General features: G+C 35.1%; 1 protein-coding gene across 4 annotated transcripts in view; it reads right to left on the minus strand.

The window, feature by feature from the left end:
• Positions 1-22,127, minus strand: part of ADGRV1 (adhesion G protein-coupled receptor V1) — a 260,638-nt gene that overhangs the window by 230,406 nt on the left and 8,105 nt on the right. For all 4 annotated transcript variants that reach the window (XM_040655976.2, XM_015280551.4, XM_040655977.2 and 1 more), the window contains exons 2-11: positions 19,260-19,444; positions 18,249-18,398; positions 17,007-17,102; positions 16,072-16,176; positions 14,647-14,760; positions 11,455-12,020; positions 9,305-9,575; positions 8,228-8,557; positions 6,161-6,337; positions 5,212-5,435 (exon numbers count right to left, since the gene is read on the minus strand). In XM_040655976.2, coding sequence (XP_040511910.1) covers positions 5,212-5,435; positions 6,161-6,337; positions 8,228-8,557; positions 9,305-9,575; positions 11,455-12,020; positions 14,647-14,760; positions 16,072-16,176; positions 17,007-17,102; positions 18,249-18,398; positions 19,260-19,444 — 2,218 coding nt within the window. The remainder of the gene's footprint in view (positions 1-5,211; positions 5,436-6,160; positions 6,338-8,227; positions 8,558-9,304; positions 9,576-11,454; positions 12,021-14,646; positions 14,761-16,071; positions 16,177-17,006; positions 17,103-18,248; positions 18,399-19,259; positions 19,445-22,127) is intronic.

Raw genomic sequence — 22,127 nt, forward strand, 5'->3', positions numbered from 1 at the left:
CAAAAAGTCATAGCTTAGACCCTAAATGCTTCCCTACATGCAATATATTTTAACCACCTGGTCCATGGTTCCAGGGGTCCTGCACTACGCCCAAATGACACAGCAAGGGCAGGACCCGGGCCTGCAATCAGCTCCTTGCTGTAGCGATTGCTGGGCTGCACCTCTCCCTGCCTACCATCACAAGGCCTCACTAACTTGTGCTCCCAGTTTGACTTACACCATAGCCACAGCCTTGTTTGGTGAGGCCCTTGCCCTGCCACAGACGTTGTGGGGCTGGACGGCAGGCCTTGTGTCACTACAGAGCCCCCAGGCCAACAGCCCCTGGAACTTACAACATCAAAGAAAAAAGGGCATTCATACACCTCCCCTTCATCACAAAGTAACTACTTCCTGATTGCCACATGCTGCATAGCTCAGTCCTGCTTCACTCTGTATGGTCTGTAAAACCAGCTCTTTAGGTGCTCCTGTAACACTGCAATGTGGAAACAGAACAAAAATGGCTATTCAGAGCTTCGGAAACCCAACAGAGAGGGCATTCAGGATGAAAGTTAAAACAGCTTCTTTTGTACTGTAGCTTAACCATGGCAAGCAGCTTCAGCTACTGAAGAGAACACTTGACCAGAGTAAGGACGTGCAACTCACTGCAAAAGCCACTTGCCGTTTTAGCTCCTTAACTTTTCCTGTAAAATAACTATCCATGGACACAAAGTTTCATTTCGTTAGTTTATAAGCCCTGATAATGCTTACGATGCTAATGCAATGTCTCAAAATGTGTAAGATATTTCCCATACAGCAGTTCTAATATGAAATGAGTGGTCATTAGGGAAATTATTTCCTAAAAAAAATAAAAAAATAAAAAAATCATTATTATTATTTAGCAAGAACTACTGATGAATAAGGATAACTAACAGGAGTTTCGAAATACTTTCACTTTTTTACATGCAGAGTACTATAAAACACTACAAAGCAGATTTTTGACTAAGTTTAAGGTACCATGGGAATTTCAATGTTATCATGTGCTAAATACAAATAAAACAACTTTTACTGAGAGATGCAGTGTGATTGAATTTGACAGCTTTGGAAGAGGACGGGAATTCCTACAGAAAGTGAGTATTCTGAATGACAATCGAATTGCACTTGTGAGTGTGTATTGCTGTCATTATAAAACCACACTTCTCTAATAGTCTCTTTTCTATCAGAGTATCTCAAAAAAAAAAAAAAAGGGGGGGGGGGGGGATCCAAACTGCTTGTGGGATATTACTCAATTTGCTTTAGAAGTTTGCATTCATTGTTCACCCTCTCTTCATTTTTTTTCAGGATTATCTACTTATTTAATTAGTGGCAAGACCTAGCTATAAAGAACTGTATTAAAGTAGGATTTTCCAAATCACACATTCCACAGTGTTTCTCTTCAGAGGAAAAAAACTTCTTTCCAAGTTTAATCCATCATTTATTTGATTTTGGAGGTGATTGTATTTTGTTGTTCATAGCAGGAGAGCTATGGCGTTATTATTTTCAGAAGTAATAAAAACAAGCAGTAGGTATTCAGTGCCACTCATTTCAACATTCTGTTCTCAAAACTCTTCTGCTCCTTAAAAAAAAAAAGTCTGATCTGAAGAAAAAGCCATCCTTTTACTCTGAGATTACTCATACAGCATTACACGTATTACTTAATATAAATCGAGTAAGAAAGACACATCAGGTTTTGAGACAGAAACTAACCCTAGGGAATTGCCAAGTTACGACAAAATCCCAGCTCCGTTATATAGTAAGTTAGATTTTCTTTGCATCCCAGTTCAAAGAGTGACAGAAGACGCAAAAACCACTTGAGCACTAACCATCGAAAGCCTGCAGTGCTTTAAATGGCTCTTCTACGATTTGCTAACTTTTGACATGCAGTAAACATCATTAACAAAAAAGATTTAATAAAAAAAAAAAGGCTGCCAGATATTTCACAATAAGATAGTGAAACCTGGATTTTACATTTGCAATTTTGAGAAAAATTGCTTAGTAACTCATGAGTCTCATTATTTTCCAAATATTCTGATGAAGGAATTGGACCCTATTGTAATTTGTATTCCACCACAGAAATCACTAGTATTATAAAGATCTCCACATTAGTTTGCTTAAGTTTTTCTTTATTATAAACTTAAGTCATAATAGATGTATATGAATCTGATCTAGCTTTCTCAACTCCATGAATGAACACTCAAAAATTAGCAGTGCACAAGGACTATTTAAACAGCTGTCTGCTTAGTGATTATCACTTTCACAAATTAGAAAAAAATTATCAGTATATTCCTGTTCCTATGTCCCATAATCTCCAAATTCTTAATCTTACCACTACTCATTTAGGAGCATCAACACAAAGCTGCCCCGAACCACATGCCCTGGAGATTCTGGTCCTCCAGTTGTGCCAGATGTCAAACCAATAGCTGTCTGCACCTTAACTGAGGAGATGACGACTGCCAATAGGAGAACACATTGTGTAGAAGGGAAGAACAACAATAAGGTTTTTAAAAAACTGATTTCTATTTGTGCTTACCAGGTAAAATGAACAGCCCTATTATGTATATGCTTTCACAGAGCATACAAACAATTTCCATGGCCTGTTCCACCTACATTCATCAGGAAGACCAAGGGTTTTTCTTTCTCACATATCTTTCACTACAGACATCAGGTTTTACTTATATTTGGATCAATTCAGGCCTATTCAGAAAGGGCAGGCATTCAACCTGAAGCTGCTCCTAAAAAAAGAAAATATGAAGAATCTTCAGCAGACACAAGATTTTCTGGTTCTTTATTACTCATCTATCTTCTCTGGAAGCATATTCCTCATTATACACACTTGCTTTCATTTTGTGGAAATAGTTCAGAGTTAATTTTATTATCTATGGCCTGTGGATAGAGACCATATAGTAAGAAAGGAAAATGCTATTTTATTGTTCTGGAAAGCTTCTCTTACAGATATGGATGGAATTAAAGCTAATTTAAAATTTAACTCCCTTAGCAACACCACCAACTGCTAAACAATACATTCTTGTTAGAATTAATTACATTGATTACTGTATTCATGCTATTACTAATTGCAGACTACTGAATGTTCTATGAACATATTCCAATGCCTATAGTTTCACTGAAGTTCTTACATGTTCTCTTTTCCCACTGATTTACACTACAGTTCATAGAACAGTACAAGCACATCTACAGAACAGTGTATCTTTGTATTCATGCTAATTTACTACTACTGTGAAGTGCTTGCTGCCAGCCTTGGAAACTGAAATCTTCTGTTTGTCCAGAAAGTACCAAACATCAAGAAAGCAACTGCACAAGCTTAACACATAACCCTGCCAGTATTTTCAGCCCTGATATGAAGAGACACCTCCAGTACTGAAATGACAATCTTTGTTGACATGTCATTCTTGGTTTCTGCTAATTAAAGTGAGGGACACTTATCCAGGCTTAGAGAAAAGTTCAAATTCTCTCTCTCTCTCTCTCTCTTTTATTTATTTATTTTTTTACAGGCCAGACCACCTGTTCCTTAGTTCACTCCCTGACCCTGCCAAGTGTGGGAAAGCTGCTTACTGTTTACTGTTGGCACACTTCTTACTAGCCACTTCATGATAAACAGAGCCTACTACTCCCACCACATATAGCAAAAGCAGAACACTGGTTATATTTGTTCAGCTGCCAGTTCAATCGTTGCAGCCATCATTTTCAAGACACAGCTCATAGTGACTGTGCAGAATAAACAGCAAAAAAATTGTGGTTTCATACACCTGCACAGCTCTCAGAATTGAAAACAAACAAACAAACAAATAAAAACAACCAAAACCCCCCTTTTAGCTGCACGCTACTGTCTACTTACTTGCTTCTTTTCATTCCACTTTGCATTCTTGGCAACCTTGCACTCACAAGTTTAGCCATCATTTTAATCTTACTTTCCCCCTTTGTGCCAGAGACTCTAATGAATTCCTTCAAACCAGTTTCATCCACAGAAAGGAAAGCAGAAAACTGCTTGCAATAGTCTCCTGTACAGAATTCACCTTGTACAGGATTCACCTCTTAGTGTAATGAGTAGCCAAGCTAGACTGGAATAAATCATTCTGAGTTAGATTTGTTAACTAGTCATTGCTTAACGAAGCAGCCAATCCTGCGGTGGAGTAAGGTCTTTCCTATTAAAAAAGCATGCTGTCTGAATTGCGACCTTCTTCTAATGAACAGTAGCTTGGAGACCTTCTTGTCTTTCCTTTGCTAATGTATTATCACCATGGGTATCTGGTGTTGAAATTCCTAAGAGCTAGTTAGCACTTCCTGTAAAAAAAATCACTTCTTTTGGATGAGGTAAAGACTGTTTAAGTAGATGTTCGGCTGCTGGAGACAGACCACTCTATGTTTCCAGCAAAAGTGGAAAAATCTACCTTAGACTAATAAGAGGTAATATGAGAGCATGAGAGGCAAGTTGTTGGAAAATGTAAAGTCACAATTTTCCTGTTAGTAACTCACAGAGGGAATACACTCCTGGATATAAACTACTTCAAGTATTCTTAGAAGTATTCACATGTAAATAGTACTACCACCTGAGGTCCCTTTCAGCCTGGGTTACCCCATAATCCTGACCTGATGTAGAAAGGAGTCTAGAATATCATGCTTCAGCAACACCACTGTGTTCTCATTAGCAGAAGACTGTTGTTAATCACCCTGGAATATTATAGAGGCTGAAAGTTATTACAGAAGTACCCCATTATCAAGAGCAAGCAATACAGAACATGCCGGTCAAACAAACAAACAGTAGTATATTTGTGCTATTGCAGCACAACTTAGAAACCTACTTCTGACAGAAAAACAGTTCTTCATTGTTTTTTACTTCTCACTGTAATTTTTCCCATTATCTCACTATTACTTTTCTGAAAAATACATGTTAGAACCAAGAGCTATAAAAAAGAACAGAGCTGAAAGAATTTTCAAAATAGCACAGTACTTTCATGAAAATATAGGCAGAGGTAAGTCATCAGATAATACATGCAAAATAGTTTCTTACATCAGTCCTCAGTCAAAGAAGAATTCATACACAGTTTGAATCAAGAGCCTAATAATTCTTCAGACGCTTACTGACACAATGCGAGTAATACCTCCTAATTCATAATGTGCTATTTTCTTATATATAAATGGAGTATTGCATATGATACATATGGATAGAGATTAGGATACCTGTCCAAAGTTAATAACACTGTTTCATTCATTTCAGGTATATCATCAGCTTTAACAGTAATGTTGATTGTAGTATCGCTTTGTCCAGACAAGAAAACAACAGAGCCGTTAAAGGGACTTATATCATCATGTGTTACTGCCTTTTGATTGACACCAGAGGGTTTCAAACTCCAAAACACAGTTGCTTGACCATCAGTCCCATCTCGATGCAATGCAATAGAAACCTATAGGGAACACGTGAATTTGTTGTGACTAGATGGAAAAATAATTACTCCTTTGTAAATTACTATTTGAATATAAGCATAAAAATGTTCACCTTTTTTAGGTATAACTTCATATGTGATATCAAAATATGGATGAAAGTGTATGTACATAAAACCCTTAACCAGTTATGAGACACTTAGTGCAGATGTCAGATTATTCATACCACAAATCACTAAGCAGCCATACAAACACCTGCATGACAAATTTTATAACTGCACACTTCTTCAAAACATAACCTACATTTTAAACATAACCACCATAAATTTACCTGGGAATTACAGTTCAGTGCAAATGCGTTTAAGGTTATTACCAGTTCTAATTTAAGAACATGAAGTGAGTTATCTGATTTGGGATTTATATTGGTCCTTCACATCACTATGTTCACAGTTGGTGAGACTGAAAATATCTCTAGTATCTTTTAATCTGTGTGAACTTTAAAGGCTAAGTCATTTTAGATGCTTACTGGCTTTAGGTAGCTACAGAGAAAACAAAAGACAGTTTCACTTTTCTGCTACTTAATAGATATTTTTACAAGCTTTCTAAAATTAGTTTAAAGTAAGGTAATGTTTGGGATTAAGCATGATTTCGAGTAACATTAACTTTAAAATGCTATACTGAGTATAGGAAACTGCATTCTTCAAGTGAGTTTTCCATAGCAATGGACAATGTAAAAAGTCTTACTTACCTCTGTGGCAGGGGAGTCTTCTGGCTCAGAAAGAATAATTGGAAGATTGCTAATAAAGCCTATTTCTCCATTTGCAATATCTGGAGTAATCCTGAGAGAAATATTTCTAATCTCACCTAGTCGAGGACTCACAGAAGGGACCAGAGGAATTTTATTCACTAGTTCAACTCCTTTGAGCTGCGGGAAAAAGTAAGACCAAATTGAGAAATGAGGAGCCTTAGTAACAAGTCAGAATAGTTCTGACATTCAGGATAATTTTCAAACGCAGGTAGCATATAACTCCAGAACATTTTTTTCTTGCTAACATCACTGCTGTTACAAAAATTTCTTAGTAGACATGTCAAAGAAATTAAGTAGGTATTGTTGAGCTGTCAGCAGAATAGTACACGTCCAAGACAAACCCTGTTAGTAAATGTAACTAAAGAGGAACTCAGTCAGAGATGGAGATTGACCCCTCTACATCAGCTATAGTAGGCTTTTAACACTAGTGATTTGCTCAATGCCTTGCATTGATAAAATAATCTTCTAAAGTTTCTAAATTAAGTATTTGTGCTGGAAAGCTCCTCTGATTATATTTGTTCAAACAAAAGTAATTTTATGGTTCATGGAGGAAGTACAGGAAAAAAAAAAATCTACTGGACTATACAGTTTGATAGTCCAAGCAGTGTCTGGAATCACTGAACATGATGCATTCTCATATACTCACTGTATGTGTGTCCTAAAGACCATACTTCAACGTTACTTAAATTTACATTTAAAAAGAACTTTGAATGAAGTGTTTTAATTATTCTGAGGTTCTTTCAGGCCTCTTGCAGATGTTGAACACTGTAACTTAATAACTGTATTCCAGAAAGCAATTCCTAACCTAACTGTGAATGCAAAAAGACGTATACTGGTAAAATAATATAATGCAGGAATATTTTTTGTTGTTGTTGTTGTTGAGAATGCAGGGAGAAGAAGGTAGAGGGCATAGATCTTTTTCCAGGTTCCAGAAGCAGTAAAAATATCTTTGGTAGACCATAAGAAAAGCAGAAAGCCCGGCAAATTTAAATCCATGTATCAGCACCTTCACTTGAATACTGACAAGGGACTAAGAAATGCTTCAGTGATTTCTGTGATTTCTCTTTGGTTGTACCAAATAGTCCTATTGTGTATCAAGTTCACCATCTGGGCTGTTCATCCCAGATTACCAAAGTGGCACAGTTAATCAAAGGAAGTAGAAATTATGGAACAGACTTAACTGCAGACGAAAAAAATGAGTAACAAACACCAGTAACAATACCCAAGACATTCCACAGCAGTACTTCTGAACAATAATTTGCTAAATTATACAAAAATGACAACAAAAATCCAATTAAAAAATGGAAGTCTTAAAATAGATTTTTTCTATGTTTTTTCTGAAAATATATTTTTTTCTGTCAAAAACTGTTTTAGTACATTTTTCAGTCAACTTTAACTAGTAATGACAAAAGTTCTCTTCTTATAAATTCAAATTAAAAAAAAAAAGAAAAAAAAAGCAGCAAAGAAAACTATAGTGGGAAAACTGGAAAAAAAAAAGTTCAAATTCAGTGACCAAATTCATAAATAAAGGCAAGATAATTTAAGTTTGAGGATTTTTAATTTAGAAAGTAGAATTAAGCTGAAAGGGAACAAGTTTTATTTACTTTCCTGTTACTTCTGAATTTTGTCTTGCTTCTCTAATTTAAGAACCTTTTTTTGTTCAAATTCAAAGCCAGAAGATTGACAGAGAAACAACTCAAAAGTCAGGCAACCATCAACACTGACCTCATTTTGTAAAATTCTGTGACTGATATTTGAATCCTGTTTTTTTTTGTTTGTTTGTTTGTTTGTTTTTTAATTTGTAATTGGTAATGATTAAGTGCAGAACTCTTTATGGCAAAGTTATAGAAGCTGTTTCTTTAAAAAGGAAAATCTTCTTTGCTTTAGAACTAAGCTGAGCTTTTTATTTAAAAAGGAATAGTCATTTAAATTACACTCAAGGGGAAGGAGAAACTACTACTTTATACTGATCATATTAAATAGGCTAAAAAAACACAGTTATGTTACCTGTATGAGAAAATGAGCACCATTTTGAAGAAATGCATCATTTCTTATTGGTATATTTAGAGATTCATGTGTTTTTCCTTCTGGAAACGTGAGAATGTTGTTTCTGGAGATATTTAGAATGCCATCTTTTGCTCTGTCAGGATCCAGATCTCCAGCTGGAATATACAGTGCAGTATAAATTAACTGCACATCTCCAACAGTTCCTCTCTCCCTTGCGAAACTCAAGGACAAAAAGCGTCCTGTTGGATTACTTTGAATCTTCTGATTCTCCAGAGGATAAAATTTTATTAGGCCATAAACATCATCACTGTCCTGAATGTAAAACAAAAGCTGCAAAACAGAAAACAATTATGATTATTCAATGTTACAATTACTAAACATCATAGTTTTCATACTTTCATGAAAGTATAGCCTTTCACCATGCATTTTTCTCCTGAGTGACCTGGCACTCAAGAAAGAAATCAGGTTGACAACCCCAAAGTATTCTTTGTGCATTATCAGCACTACACTGACAATAGCAACTTCCCACCATGCTTCATCTATGTTTAAATGAGCTTTGAATAACTGATATTTTGGTTCAGTAGCCAAAGTGAATAATTTAAATGTTTCAGACTGTGAAAAAATTAATTTTGCTCAGCAAATTCTTTCCAATCATATGTTAGAAAAGCAGAGAGCTGAGTCACAAAAATGTCAGTAATGCTAATAACCCTTTATTTAACAGTTCAGACGTTATAGTCTTAATCACCAAACCCTCCGTGTGAGGCTGTTACTCTGTGTAGAATATTCCAATAGTAACAGCAGATAAGCAAATGAAAATAACTTTTCAGCCTTGTCTTAAGCAGTTAATCAAGACAGCATTTATACAATGCTGCATATGATGGGAATCATCTAAGCTGAATTCTACTGTGTTAAATAACTCAGGCCTTTTTATAACATGTTAAGCCACATAATTTGAATGTGGCTCTGTATAAGAGTACATTAGCTTGCTTCATTTAAACTCAATAACTACTTCAGCCTGTTTAGTCAGTCCAACAAAAATAGTGAAGTCTCTACTGCAAGGTCTGAAAGTAAACTTACCTCAGATGGTTCACTGACTTCTGCACCTCCTTGTACTGTATGAGCTAAGAGCTTCAGAAGATAGGGCTCTGCTTCTTCTGGCATATCATCATTAAGAATGTTCAGAGGAAGTGTAACCAGCATCTGTCCTTGATCAAAATATATTTCCCCGGTCTCTGGAATGAGGTCTACAGTCACAGGTGAGGGGTCACTGCTATTTCGGATTATAACCCAGGTCACAGAAACATTTCCATGTGTTCCACCATTTCTTACTATTGTGATGCCTTCAAACCTATGGTTTGGAATGAAACAAAAGCTCATAGCATACCATTATAATTAGTATTTGCTAACTTAGTTATCCATGTACCAGAAGATTTACACTGCCTTCAATGGAAAAAGTTGGGCAGAGAATGGCTTGAGAGCAGCACTGAGGAGAAGGCTTTGGGGCTGTCTTTTTATGAAGGCCTCAACATGAACGCTTGCTGCCTAGAAGGCCAACTCTATCCTGGTCTGCATGAAGAGAAGCATGACCAACAGGTCGAGGGAGGTGATTCTGCTCCTCTACTCTGCTTGTGTGAGACCCCACCTGGAGTACTGCATCCAGTTCTAGAGCCTCCAGTACAAGAAGGACATGGAGCTGCTGGATTGGTCCAGAGGAAGGCCATGAAGATGATCAGAGGGTTGGAGCACCTTCCCTAGGAGGACAGGCTGAGAGAGTTGGGGCCTTTCAGCCTAGAGAAGAGAAGGCTCTGGCGGGATCTTATAGCCGTCCAGTATCTGAAGGAGGCCTACAGGAAAGCTGGGGAGGGACTTTTTATAATGACATATAGTGACAGAATGGGAAATGGCCATAAACTGGAAGAGGATAGATTTAGACTAGATATTAAGAAGAAATTCTTTACTGAGAGGGTGGTGAGACACTGGAACAGGTTGCCCAGAGAGGCTATGTATGCCCCCTCCCCAGAAGCATTCAAGGCCAGGCTGGATGGGGCTGTGAGCAACCTGGTCTAGAGGGAGGTGTCCCTGCCTATAGCAGGGAGGTTGGAACTAGATGATCTCAAAGGTCCCTTCCAACTCAAACCATCCTATGCTTCTATGATTGTATGAATCAATATTAACTACTGCAACTGACATCTGCTCAGGGTTTAACATTTGTAAAACTGCAATGCTCACATAGAATTTTCATGGAGTGCTTATTCATGAACTAATATATCTAAAGAAACTAGCAATATATCCAAAGAATTTCTTATAACTTTCTTTACATCAAGAAAGATACTGAGAAATGGAGACTTGGCACATTCTACCTTTTTCTCATTAAATATGTTACATTTCAGAAAACTTCTCTACTAATTTTTTACACTATTTTACAGACTGCATCAAAATACAATTGTCAGGCATCAATGTTTAAATAACAATTCTGAGTGAACCTTTTGCTTCTGTACTGAAATATGAAATTATCTTTATGATAATGGAAATGTCATGTTTCTTACATCTGACTGTGCATGAGAAAGAATAGTGAATACTGAAGTGTTGGCCTCTGTTTGCTGCACATTGTTCATAAAATCATAGCTTGATACATCACCTGTTTCTCTGAGGATGAAATTAGTAGTAACAGTGGACATTTTAAATGAATATTTCACTACTGTATAATCAGTGCTGCCTGTAACGTTTCTATAGAGCTTTGATTTTAATTTATCTGTAAAATTACATATATTTTAATTACTCAGAAGTTTAAAGGTATTCATCATTTCACCAGAGACATTCAACACCTTTTTGTTTTCAATCAGAGACTGACTTTATACTATATATGCAAAAACTTATTGGTAAAGGAAGCCTGCAATCTATTTCCCACTCCTATGGACTGGTGTATGGCAGCATCACAGTTTCACCAATCCTGCTTTTAGATTAAGGATTTTTCAGTATCTTGAGAATGTCAATAAATATTTACAGTTTTTACATACTGTTCATGAATACTAACATAATTCTGCATAATTAAACATTATTCTCTTGAAATCTTTATAGACATAGTTAATAGTAATTAGAGTAGGTGATTCCTATATTAAATTTTCAGTCGTGATTTTATAATTACCATAAATGAAATCTTAAGGATGTTTAACAGTGCCAAACAAATCTCTTAATGTGACTAGGTAGTGTCTGAAGATCTGTAGTACCTTGAAACTTTGTCTTCATCAATAACAACAGTCTGAGCAAACAGGATACTGTTGATTGAAAGCACTCCATAGGGTTTATCATTCGGTTGGATGGTGACATGAACAGTAGATGGATTAACCAAAACAGCATCACCCTGTAAAGTGTCCTTAAGAAGCACAATCTGAAAGGACTCAGCGATTTCTGGTATGGCATCATCAAGAATCTTGAATTTCATATATATTTCATGAACTAGGGGTGGGAAAACAATGGTTGTATTTGGCTGTAGATCTAGGAAATCTAAATTAAGCTGTGCATGTGATGTCGAATTCCCAGTTATGATGGCGTAAGTGACAGATACTTCACAATCATCAGGTCCAATTAATTTTCCACTGTCATCTTTACCACGAACCACTTGAATTCTCAGTATATCAACTTCCTCAGGTACCATGTAAGTGCTCTGAATGAATCGCACAGGGCTGTCATTTTTCTTAATATTAATCTGAATGGAGTTTTTTGTGGTGTTGATTTCAGCCCCTCCTTCCACACTCCTCAGATAAACAACAAACAATTCATCATTTTCAGGTATCTGGGAAAATAATATTAGAAACAGAGTGTAAGCCATATTTCAAGTGTATGCAGAACTCTTACTGAGAAATATGTTTCATATATTTTGCAGGAGGGGTAAAAAACACAAACCTGAGAACACTTTCCATATTAAAATGAACAGGCAAAAAATCTTTCTTGCAACTTTGGCTAAAGATCACCTCTGAAAACAAAGTGTTTCCATTTTCTAAAATATAATTCTTGTGTTCTCTGTATGAAAAAGTGTGGAAAACCAAATAAAAACAAAAAAACCCTAGGCAAGAATCAGAAAAATCTTTCCAATTTGAGACTGTGAGAAGATACAAACTCAACTTTTGGAAGCCAAGCACTCTTCTTGGAAACAATTGTTTCTCTCAGTTATTTAGAATGACATCTTGATTTGCTGATGTTAATACTTATTTACATTTATGCATGCCTGAAAGGATACAGGAACAACATATGGATACAACCTACTTTCGTCTTTTTTTTTCTCCTCCCCTATTTTCAGACACACAGACATCCTCAGGTGTCTGTGAGTTTAACTCACAGATCTAGGGGCAAGCTTTCTGATGCTATGCCATTCGGTAGACTTTAGCTAAAACTAGACTGAGGTTTTAATCAGTTAACTTGTAGAAATTTCATTTATATTATGATAACTGATGCAGTAGGTGATAAAGCATGATCTATAAACCTCAGAATTTATGGATATTATTTTTTCATATTCCTAAATTTTATTCCCTAAATCTTGATTTGCTAAATCTATTTAATTCAAAAATATATTTGCTTTATTAATGTAGAGAGATAAGAAGTAAATCTTTAAAAATTACCTACGATCTTTTCATTTCATCCATGTTGTGGTCTCTCAAACAAAAAAAAACGGCATTATTTGCTTCTGAGAGAAATTCCATTACAAAATTGCTTATTTATTGCAACTGACAATATTTTCATGCACTTCTGTTTACTAAGTTAAAAATGTGAGATTTTGAAGCTCTCAGTCACCTTTCTTCTACACCCAGATTCAACACAGTTATTTTATCTTATCAAAATAGATGTTAACTTATGTTTGTTTTGGTTTACTAATCAATATACCGTCTTGCACCACAACAATATGCACTTAAGCAACAGCCAGAATGTATATTCACTTCTAATTGATTATCTGACATCTGATTATAAGTCAATGTGGAGCTTTTTATTGCATCATGCTTGGCTAATAAATACAGTCGTCAAGCTTCAAATACAATAAGATAAATTATTTCCAGTACTACCTTACCTCTTTTGTTTTCTCTTAAACAAAGTTTTCCTTTGTTCCTCACTAGAGCAGGAAATGTATACACTAAAATTATCCTAAGTCTAGAGCTGCGGAAATCGAAACAATAGTCTCCTTGCTTCTGTATAAAAGAGTACCCACAAAAGTACTGATTACATTGTTTTTCCTAACTTCAAAACTTAAAAGCTTAAATTAAATTTCAACAGTAACACTGGATTGTTGTAAACTCTATCATCATAATCATCAATACATGCTTTTATGTAAAAGTTCTCTTTCACATAACAGCTGTGAAAAACCTTCAGAGTGGAAAGTCACTGCCCATCCATACCGATACAGATCTCTTTCAGAAACTTTGTTATCACCTCTGAGAGAAAAAATAATAAATTCACATCTTCCCAAAAGGAAAACCCATCACAATTTCTTCCTGTGTTTAAGCCACAGGAATATGATATCTGATCAGAAAGAGGTGTTTCTACACTTCAGCACACCAGTCTGGCACAGTTTCTAAACACTGAAAGTATAAGTAGAAATGTGGGCCAACAGGTTTTATAATGCAAAAGTGGAAAAAGTTGCTTTAAAGTTGCTCACTTCTAAGATAGATGCCTTTCACTTCTAATTTTTTTTTCTAGTTAATTTCCTTATTAAGTTGTTCTGTACCATACTTACTTATTTTGCCTATTCTGAGATTAAAATAAACCTTCTCAACATATGAGTATTTTTTTTCAATAGGTCGATCTGAACGTAGAAAGATGGTAATTACTATCTTGTATTCACACTTTTCAGAAAATTGCCTGTTTGTTTCAGGAATCTCATCTCTTTTCAGAATTTTTTCAAGTATGCTTCTTCTCTGAAATGTATCTACATAAAAAAACTATACATCATCTTCTTTTAAGCTTTTCCTCTGAATATTCAATGTATTATACTTTTTCTTTAGTGAAAAAACATAGCATTTCTGCTCTTCACACGTATAAGAGTGAATCAAGTTTATTAAAGAATAAAATGGATTCTTATGCATTGTTAATAGAAAACAGAGGTCCTGCATAGGCTTCAAGGAGGATGTAATAAAAAATGCACCTTGTAAGCTGTATTATGATCATCTTCACTTAGACTAAAAAATTAAAGTAGACAAAAAAAAAAAAAAAAAAAAAAGGAAGGCTCAAGTAGCACCTTATGGTCAGAGAGACCAGGATATGCTCAGAAAATAAAAATATTCACTAATGAGAATTACAGGAGGAACGTTAGAAAGACTGAAAATAAAGAGTCCATGAAGTGAAAATACCCATTCATTAACCTAATTTAAGCAAAGTATTTTTATAACTTATTACACCAACCACCTTTAGAACAGCAGTTAATCTGTTCTTACCTGATCATCAAGCACAGTTAAATTATAAATCACTATAGATCTTCCAGGAGTAAACGTAATGTTACCCCTGGCTGGACTAAAGTCCTCTTCAGCTGGGTTTGGACCATCTTTTATCTGCAAAGAATTAATTTTTTCTCATCAGAAGTAGTATAAAACAGGAATACAAATCTGGCAGAAGTACAATAGTCAATCTCCTAGTTACAAATATGCACGTTCAGTTGTGAAAACCTACTCTTTTTTGGTGAATGGAGTAAGTCAGAGCAACCAATCTGAAGAAATCATGTATTGACAGAAGAGGAGGAAAAAAACTACTTTCATCTAGGGGACTTCCTATGAGGACAGGTATATTCTGATGCATAATTGATTATCTGATAGTAACAAAATAATATACATTAAAATTCAGTTTAAATCAGTGGTGTTTTATATTGAATTCTAAAACAAATAAACTATTGGTTTTGCATTCCTTCTATCTTGACTTATTAAAGATGCTAAATGTAAAAGTGAAACCTGGAAGATAAGGAAGTCACTTAAAAGCACTGAGAGATGTTTTTGTTTTAGAAAATCTTCAAAATTATTTCTGCACACATATATATAAACAATGCTGAGAGATGGACCCAATTAATTGTCCAGATACTAAAGTTTATTGAACCTTAAAACAAACAGATCTGCAATAAATTACACAGAGAGTCACAACCATTAATTTAACTATTAATATTAATGCTACATTCAGTATGAAATAAAATCCAACACAAAGTTTTTCAGATTTTGACAGGTCCAGATTAAACCCTTGATGTCCGAGGGACAGGAAACTGACACAAAAACATCCACCTGGAATATTTTATGTATAATTTTAAGGTATGTAATATAATCTGAGGTAGATGACAGAGCAATAAAAGCAATAACTTTATCACATTCAAATCAAGTAAGTAAATAGCATAAATATTCAACATGAGTTATTATTTTGAAAGCTTTAGTTTCTGGAGGCTCAAAATACAGGTAAAGATACAGAAGATTATAGACAGAGAATTTCACCAAATCCTGAATTCTCATACCTACATGTTCAAATTGGGGCTAACCTTTAAAGAGTCACTCTGATGTCTATATGTAATATATATATAAAGACACATATTACACACAGTATGCTTTGTATAATATAAACTAATACTGCATCAAGTGCCTTCCTAAATGACAGAGAATACTAGTTTTCTGTAGTTCCTTTTAATATTTATTCAAATTAAACAATCAGATAATTACAATATTTTCCACGGCAGGTAATATGAATCCATTTCATGAAATAGATTTTGCAATTGTAGATGTAGGTATTTTGCACCTCCTTTCCTTTTACAAAGACTTTGATAAATTATGATTACAGCCTCCTAGTTTCATCCAGCAGACAAAGGTATGAAGTCTTTCAGATAAACTCACCTCAAAAGTTACGATGACAATCCCATAGGTTCCCCTCTCTCTAATTAGAGTAAGAGGCACAAATTCATTTCTGCCCCTGGGCTCATTCACAGTGATTAAGGCAGACTAATGAGGAAGAGAAGGGACAGACAATCAGGCACAGATCAAATATCACAGCAGAGTGAAGAAACTGTTGCCATAGAAATACCAAACTCCCACAGACAAGTTAATCCAATCTACAAACCAGTCCACTGATGGCATACATTTCCTAGCAACCAATTAGTTCAGCTAATAAAAACCCTGGGAGATTTCAAATAAAAATTTATCATGTTATGCAAGTAGGGTTATTTTGTGTTATTTTTTTTTCCGTAAATGAACATAGTCAATAGACACGAAGCACTGGTATAGTATCACTGGTATTTTTAGGAGTTCCTAACCTATTACAAGTAGATTTTCATCATTGTAGGGTAATTTATTAGTAACATAGCTATAAATTCACTGCCTGTTACAGGACAATCATTTAGGTCATTGGCTGCTTTTTCAGATGGTTGTATATGGCAGATGTTAAAGATTCAGTAATTCAGTGAAAAGCCTGGCAAGCCAAGTTTTGAAGCTCTAAAATTTTCACATGTCCATGTATATTTTTTTTCAGAGAAATCCTATAAAAAGGTTATGTCGTGAGAGCTACACATAGATGCTAGCAATAAGGCATAGATACTTTTTATACTAATATGAGGTTCTTAAGCTATTTCTGAACACCTGAAAGCACAGAGTAGTATTAAAGTTGTATATATGCATAAATTACAAACACATGTACAAAGTGCATCTAAACATGCTTTCAAAGATGTAACTTAGAATCCGTTTTTAAGGGATTCAGTTGAATAACAGCCAGCATCTTTGAAAACTGTCCCTTTATGCTTTCTAAAATTTTTACATACACCATAAAAAAGCCATACCATGTTAAAAGAAATTATTCCAAAGGCATTGTCATTTGATAAGATTGTTACAGTGACAGTCTTGGGTGAGCCAAGCTTTATTTTTGCAGATTGTTTCTAAAATTAACAAAACAAAACAAGATATTAAATATGAGAAATACAGGAAAAAAAAACATTTAGATTTTACTGTGTTGTAAACATAACTCTATAGAAACTGTTTTTTTTGTTGCTGTTGCTGTTTGTTTATTTGTTTTTTAATATGTATTACAGGGAATATTACTTAAATTAATAGAAAGCATCAAAATAGTTCATCATCATTAAATAGATTCTATATGGTCCACAAAGAGCATGAAACAAAACATGTAAATAATTACTTATAGTTTGGCTATCCAGAAATGACAACACAGGTACAGAGAAATATACTTGAAGCATGCAACACTGCCAGGAACTCACAAATTGTTCTCTTTTCCTAACTTATGTATAAAACCAAGACTTTGAAGCCATTACATGAACTGAGGTATCAACTCAGAAACAAACTGTTTACAGTGGTTTAAAAATGAGCTACTGCATCTACACATCAAAAGAAGCGAAAACATGGAATTTCTGCCAACATTTCCTGAGGAATAATAAAAGCAAAACGTTCTTCTATAATGAACTAACTTCAAATTCAATCATGGTCTGTTACTTTAAAAAAAAAAATTGAATAGAAATCCCTCCTTAGTAGGATGACTTCTGTAGTCATGTTCTGTAAGGTAGAACAATATGCAGAGATTTATCAATGTTTTCTAAATGTGTTTGGTTGTTTTCAGGGGAGGCTCATCTATTATTTGCTTCTGGAGGACCAGAAATCATGGTTTTTATTTTGCTACTTCCACTCTCTCTTTTAGGTACGGTGCATGCAATAAAACAGGAAAAAATGACTCTCTTCACAATCAGGAAAGAATGACTGTTCACAATCTAATTCTTTGGCACACTAGTGCAACCCCTTCAAATGTCCACAGCAGAATGTAATGCCTGCTTAAGTTTCAGTATGTCTATACTGCACAGCAACAACATATAGAGACATTCAAAGGAATGGAAAAACCTTCTAAAGGAGCAGTAAGAACCATTCTGATTAGTCTCCAAATTTTAGTTCATACCTGTTTAAGATTTAGACTCACAAGAAGTGTGACTACACAGAATTCTATGGAACACCATTTATTTCTGTCAGATTACCCAGATTTCTCAGCTGGATGAAAGATAAATGGAAAAACACGGACTTACTGGTAGTGTCAAGTAAAATGTGAATGTCTCATCTGCCTCTGGAAGGTCATCATCACAAACAGATATATACACTGTTCGGTTTGTTTCTGTGTCAGGTATAAATGCAGCTGCGTATGTGTCAAAAAAGTCTCCTGTGTCTTCTCCATGAATCTACAATAAGTGCATAATTGAACGTCATCTCCTTCCTGTACAATCTACTATAATATTCTGGACTGGTTTCCCAGATTTCTTACACTTCTCTTTAAGCATGATTTCTCCCACTATTAACCCTGCTGTTACACAGTTTATTTCTAGATAACGGTACTGATGTATCCATGCTGAGTAACCAGAAACAACAACCCAGAACCACTTACAACACCTCTCCTTGTCAATGGATATCTTTTGTATAATGTACCAGATGATTATTTCTTAATGGAAAGACTGTTCCAAGCACAGATCCACATGGCTTATATTAGCCCACCTGAATTTAACTTACCTTAAGATGTAACCACCTTCTGCCTTCCATCATCATTCTAGGAAATAGAAGGAGACTACAAATGTAACCTACAATGTTTTGACTTCAATTGGTGGGAAAGATGAATTCTTCTAAAGTTTAAAGCTCTGCTTTCACTTCGCTCAACCAAAGAAAATTATTGATTCAACGATAAGTAAGGTGACCATGAGGCCTCCCCTCAGCTCCTCTGCTCTGTGCTGAGCACACCTACAGGCCTCAGCCATTCCTCAGATGTCTTGTGTTCCAGAGCCCCCACTATCTTTGTAGTCCTCCTTTGGATACTTTCAAATAGTTTCATGTCGTTCCTATATTGTGGCACCTGAACATGCACCCAATGCTGGAGGTGAGTCTGTACCAGGGCAGAGCAGAGCAGAGTGGGGCTATCCTTTCCCTTGGTATGAAACACTGCTCCAGTGAAGTATCATCTTCCTTTCCACTGGCTTGGTAGAAGTATAAGCAACACTCAAATATTAAAAATATTAATATTTACTGAGAATATAACTAGCATCGTTTCTTACCGACACAATTGCTGTGACGTTAGCAGGCTTCCCTGTCCTCTCAATTACAAGGCGTATCACGGTTGTACTTGTTTCATTAACTACAAATTCTGTTTGTCCACTGAACTTCACTTCTGTTTCTCCAGATGTGAAATGAATGACTAGTGCTAAAAGCAAATAAACTAATAAAGAATCAGAGTGCATCCCTGTAAGGAAAAAAAAGAAAAAAAACAACACAAGAACACAAAAACATGAGTAATTAAAAATAAACTCTGAACCTAAAATACATAAAACAACCTCTGTTGACCTTTCCAATGCTGACAACGTTTCTAGAAGGGTTTCTGCAAACCCTTCAAATACTCTGTTTTCCTAGTAAGCTTCAGAAATGAGAAAAAAAACATGCACAGGTTTCAAGTATGATCAAGTCAGATAACGCAATTATCTTCTGGATCCAATTATAAGTTTCATGTAATGATATTCTGAACAGCATTTTTTAATGTTTTCCAAGTGGAGGAATAAAAACCATCATTTAAGACAACAAACACAATATTGCGTAATATTTTAAGGTTGACAATTTACTCATTCTTCCAGTTCCATTTTTTTCCTGCTGTTGATTCTCTTTAAAAATATACACTAACTGGCACAAAGGGTGAAGGATTGGACGTGTGCAGTTACCTCATATACCATCTTCAGCTATCTTACAGATCATGAAATGTTTTTAAACATTTGCATGTTTACTTAAGATAGTTTTCACAGTTTCTTACCCCATGATTTTTTTCATGCTTTCCTGTTACAGAGAATCATCTACACGGAGACATATTTTTGTGAAGTGTATGTCAAATTTGCAATTTGAAAACACTTCAGATACAGTACAGATGTTAAGTCGTTTATGTATGCAATCTGATAACTTTTATCTTGTGCAGAATAGAGAACAAGCTAGCCACTGGACCAGTAAAATTAACAAAGCTTCAGAAAGACTTCCAGACTTTCATTCGTCTTATAGTAAATTCTGTCTGGAAAAGGGTTAATTTTCCACTTTGAGTACCTGAAATAAACCTGATTTCAAACCTGTTTAAGAACAAGAATTATTCATAGACATGGCATATTGCATATGCTGTAAATATAGTCAATAAATCTATCAGTGTCTCTCAGAATTCATCTAAGTCATGATTGGAAGAATGACAAAATTAGCTGATTTTAATTACTTAAAAGAGAATATTCTCTTAGCTCTACAGAACATCACCAAGGGAATAGGTGAGCGATGAAGCAAAGTACAAAAATTCAGGACCAACCATTTGTGCTATCAAACATTTTGCAATCTACTTAGAAAAGTGTTTAATTAGTTCTAGCAAAAAATGTCATACAGTAAAAACAGCTTTCGTGCAGCACTTTGCACAACTACAAACTGAATTTTATTCCCATGAACACGGTCGTTCAAGATCTCTATGGCTTTTATTAAGAATTAAATGCGTGACAGACTTTCAAGAACAAGGCTATATTCTTAAGAAGTGATCTACTTAGTGATATTAGTGCAGAAAAAGCCTACTGCAAGAAGCAAAGATGAAAAATACCTCAATAAAAAAACTGGGTTTTAAAATCCTCAACATTCCAAAAGGTGACTGTATCAATCTGCAGAACATTTTTGTTTTTATGTGGAACTGCTCAGATAAACACCAGCCTTCAAGCCTGAAAGTGCACAGTTGTGTAACCTTTGTAAACTCCAAGACAATTACACTGTCTGCAAATGCAGGCATCATCCATACTAAACCGAGGAATTTGTTGACCTTTAAGCTTCAGCTGTTACCTTGTCATAGACTTCGCAAATATCTTCCCACGGTACATGCTTCTAGTAAGTAATACTGAAAACTTGATCCTTGAGGGCAAGATTACAAAGTTTAGAATTACTTGAATTCTATTACTTCTACTAGAGAGCATTCTGAAACTATAGGATTACTCCCGTGGAACAAGAGAGGTTTCACAATCATACCATCAATTATTTAGCTGGTGTGTATTCTTCCTTGTTACATTATTTGTACTAAGATTTACCTTGCACAGCCTGCCAAAAGTAGTTTTTACTCACATAACCTCAGCTTTGAAAATCACGATTATTTTTAAAAGATGTGATATAGTAAATACAACATAAATCAAGATTTGATGAATGAAGAACAAACTTATAATAACAGCCCAAAAGATGTCTTACTTTATTAAATATCAACTCACTCTGTGTAGTATATTTCCAGTTTTGCTAAATAAATGCATAAAGTAAAAAGTTTGTTTGTCATTAATTGAACTGCATAAAGTTCAGCAGAAGCCTTTGCAAGATCAGGGGTTAAGAAATGACTCTTCCCCACCTTCCTCATCCCAGTATATAACCAGCAATTATAACTTGGTTTCTTCAAGTGAAACTGAAACTGTAGTGGATCAGATCATAATTGATTAATCTACTTTCAGATCTTTCAATTCAGGACATCCAGTCCATCTTTAAATGAGATTAATGAATTGAAGTCATGAAATGTTTGAGACAACAGCCAGCAGTGGAATACCATAGCGTAAGTACAATAATAAAATTGTTTTTCAGTGTCTAAAATGAAGTAGCTCTCAAACAAGTTGTGTAGACATTCCAGTGGTAACAGAAAATCTTGGAAGTTTAAAAAGTACATTCTTCAACAATATAATAAAAAAGCAAAGAAGGCAAACTCAGCATTTCTGTGTCATGATCATTCGCATCTTATAATCATGTGTTATGGTGCTTTCTAAAGTACAGTTAAGTTTCCCTTGAAAAAGCAGAATCCTAGAACCCTGCATATACAGATTTAACACTCTAATTTCCAAAGCGATATCATAAATGACGTAATACTATTTCAATCTACTGTCCAGCTGGAGTTAAGG

This window comes from Gallus gallus, chromosome Z, assembly GCF_016699485.2.
Source record: "Gallus gallus isolate bGalGal1 chromosome Z, bGalGal1.mat.broiler.GRCg7b, whole genome shotgun sequence".
NCBI classification, from domain to species: Eukaryota; Metazoa; Chordata; class Aves; order Galliformes; family Phasianidae; genus Gallus; species Gallus gallus.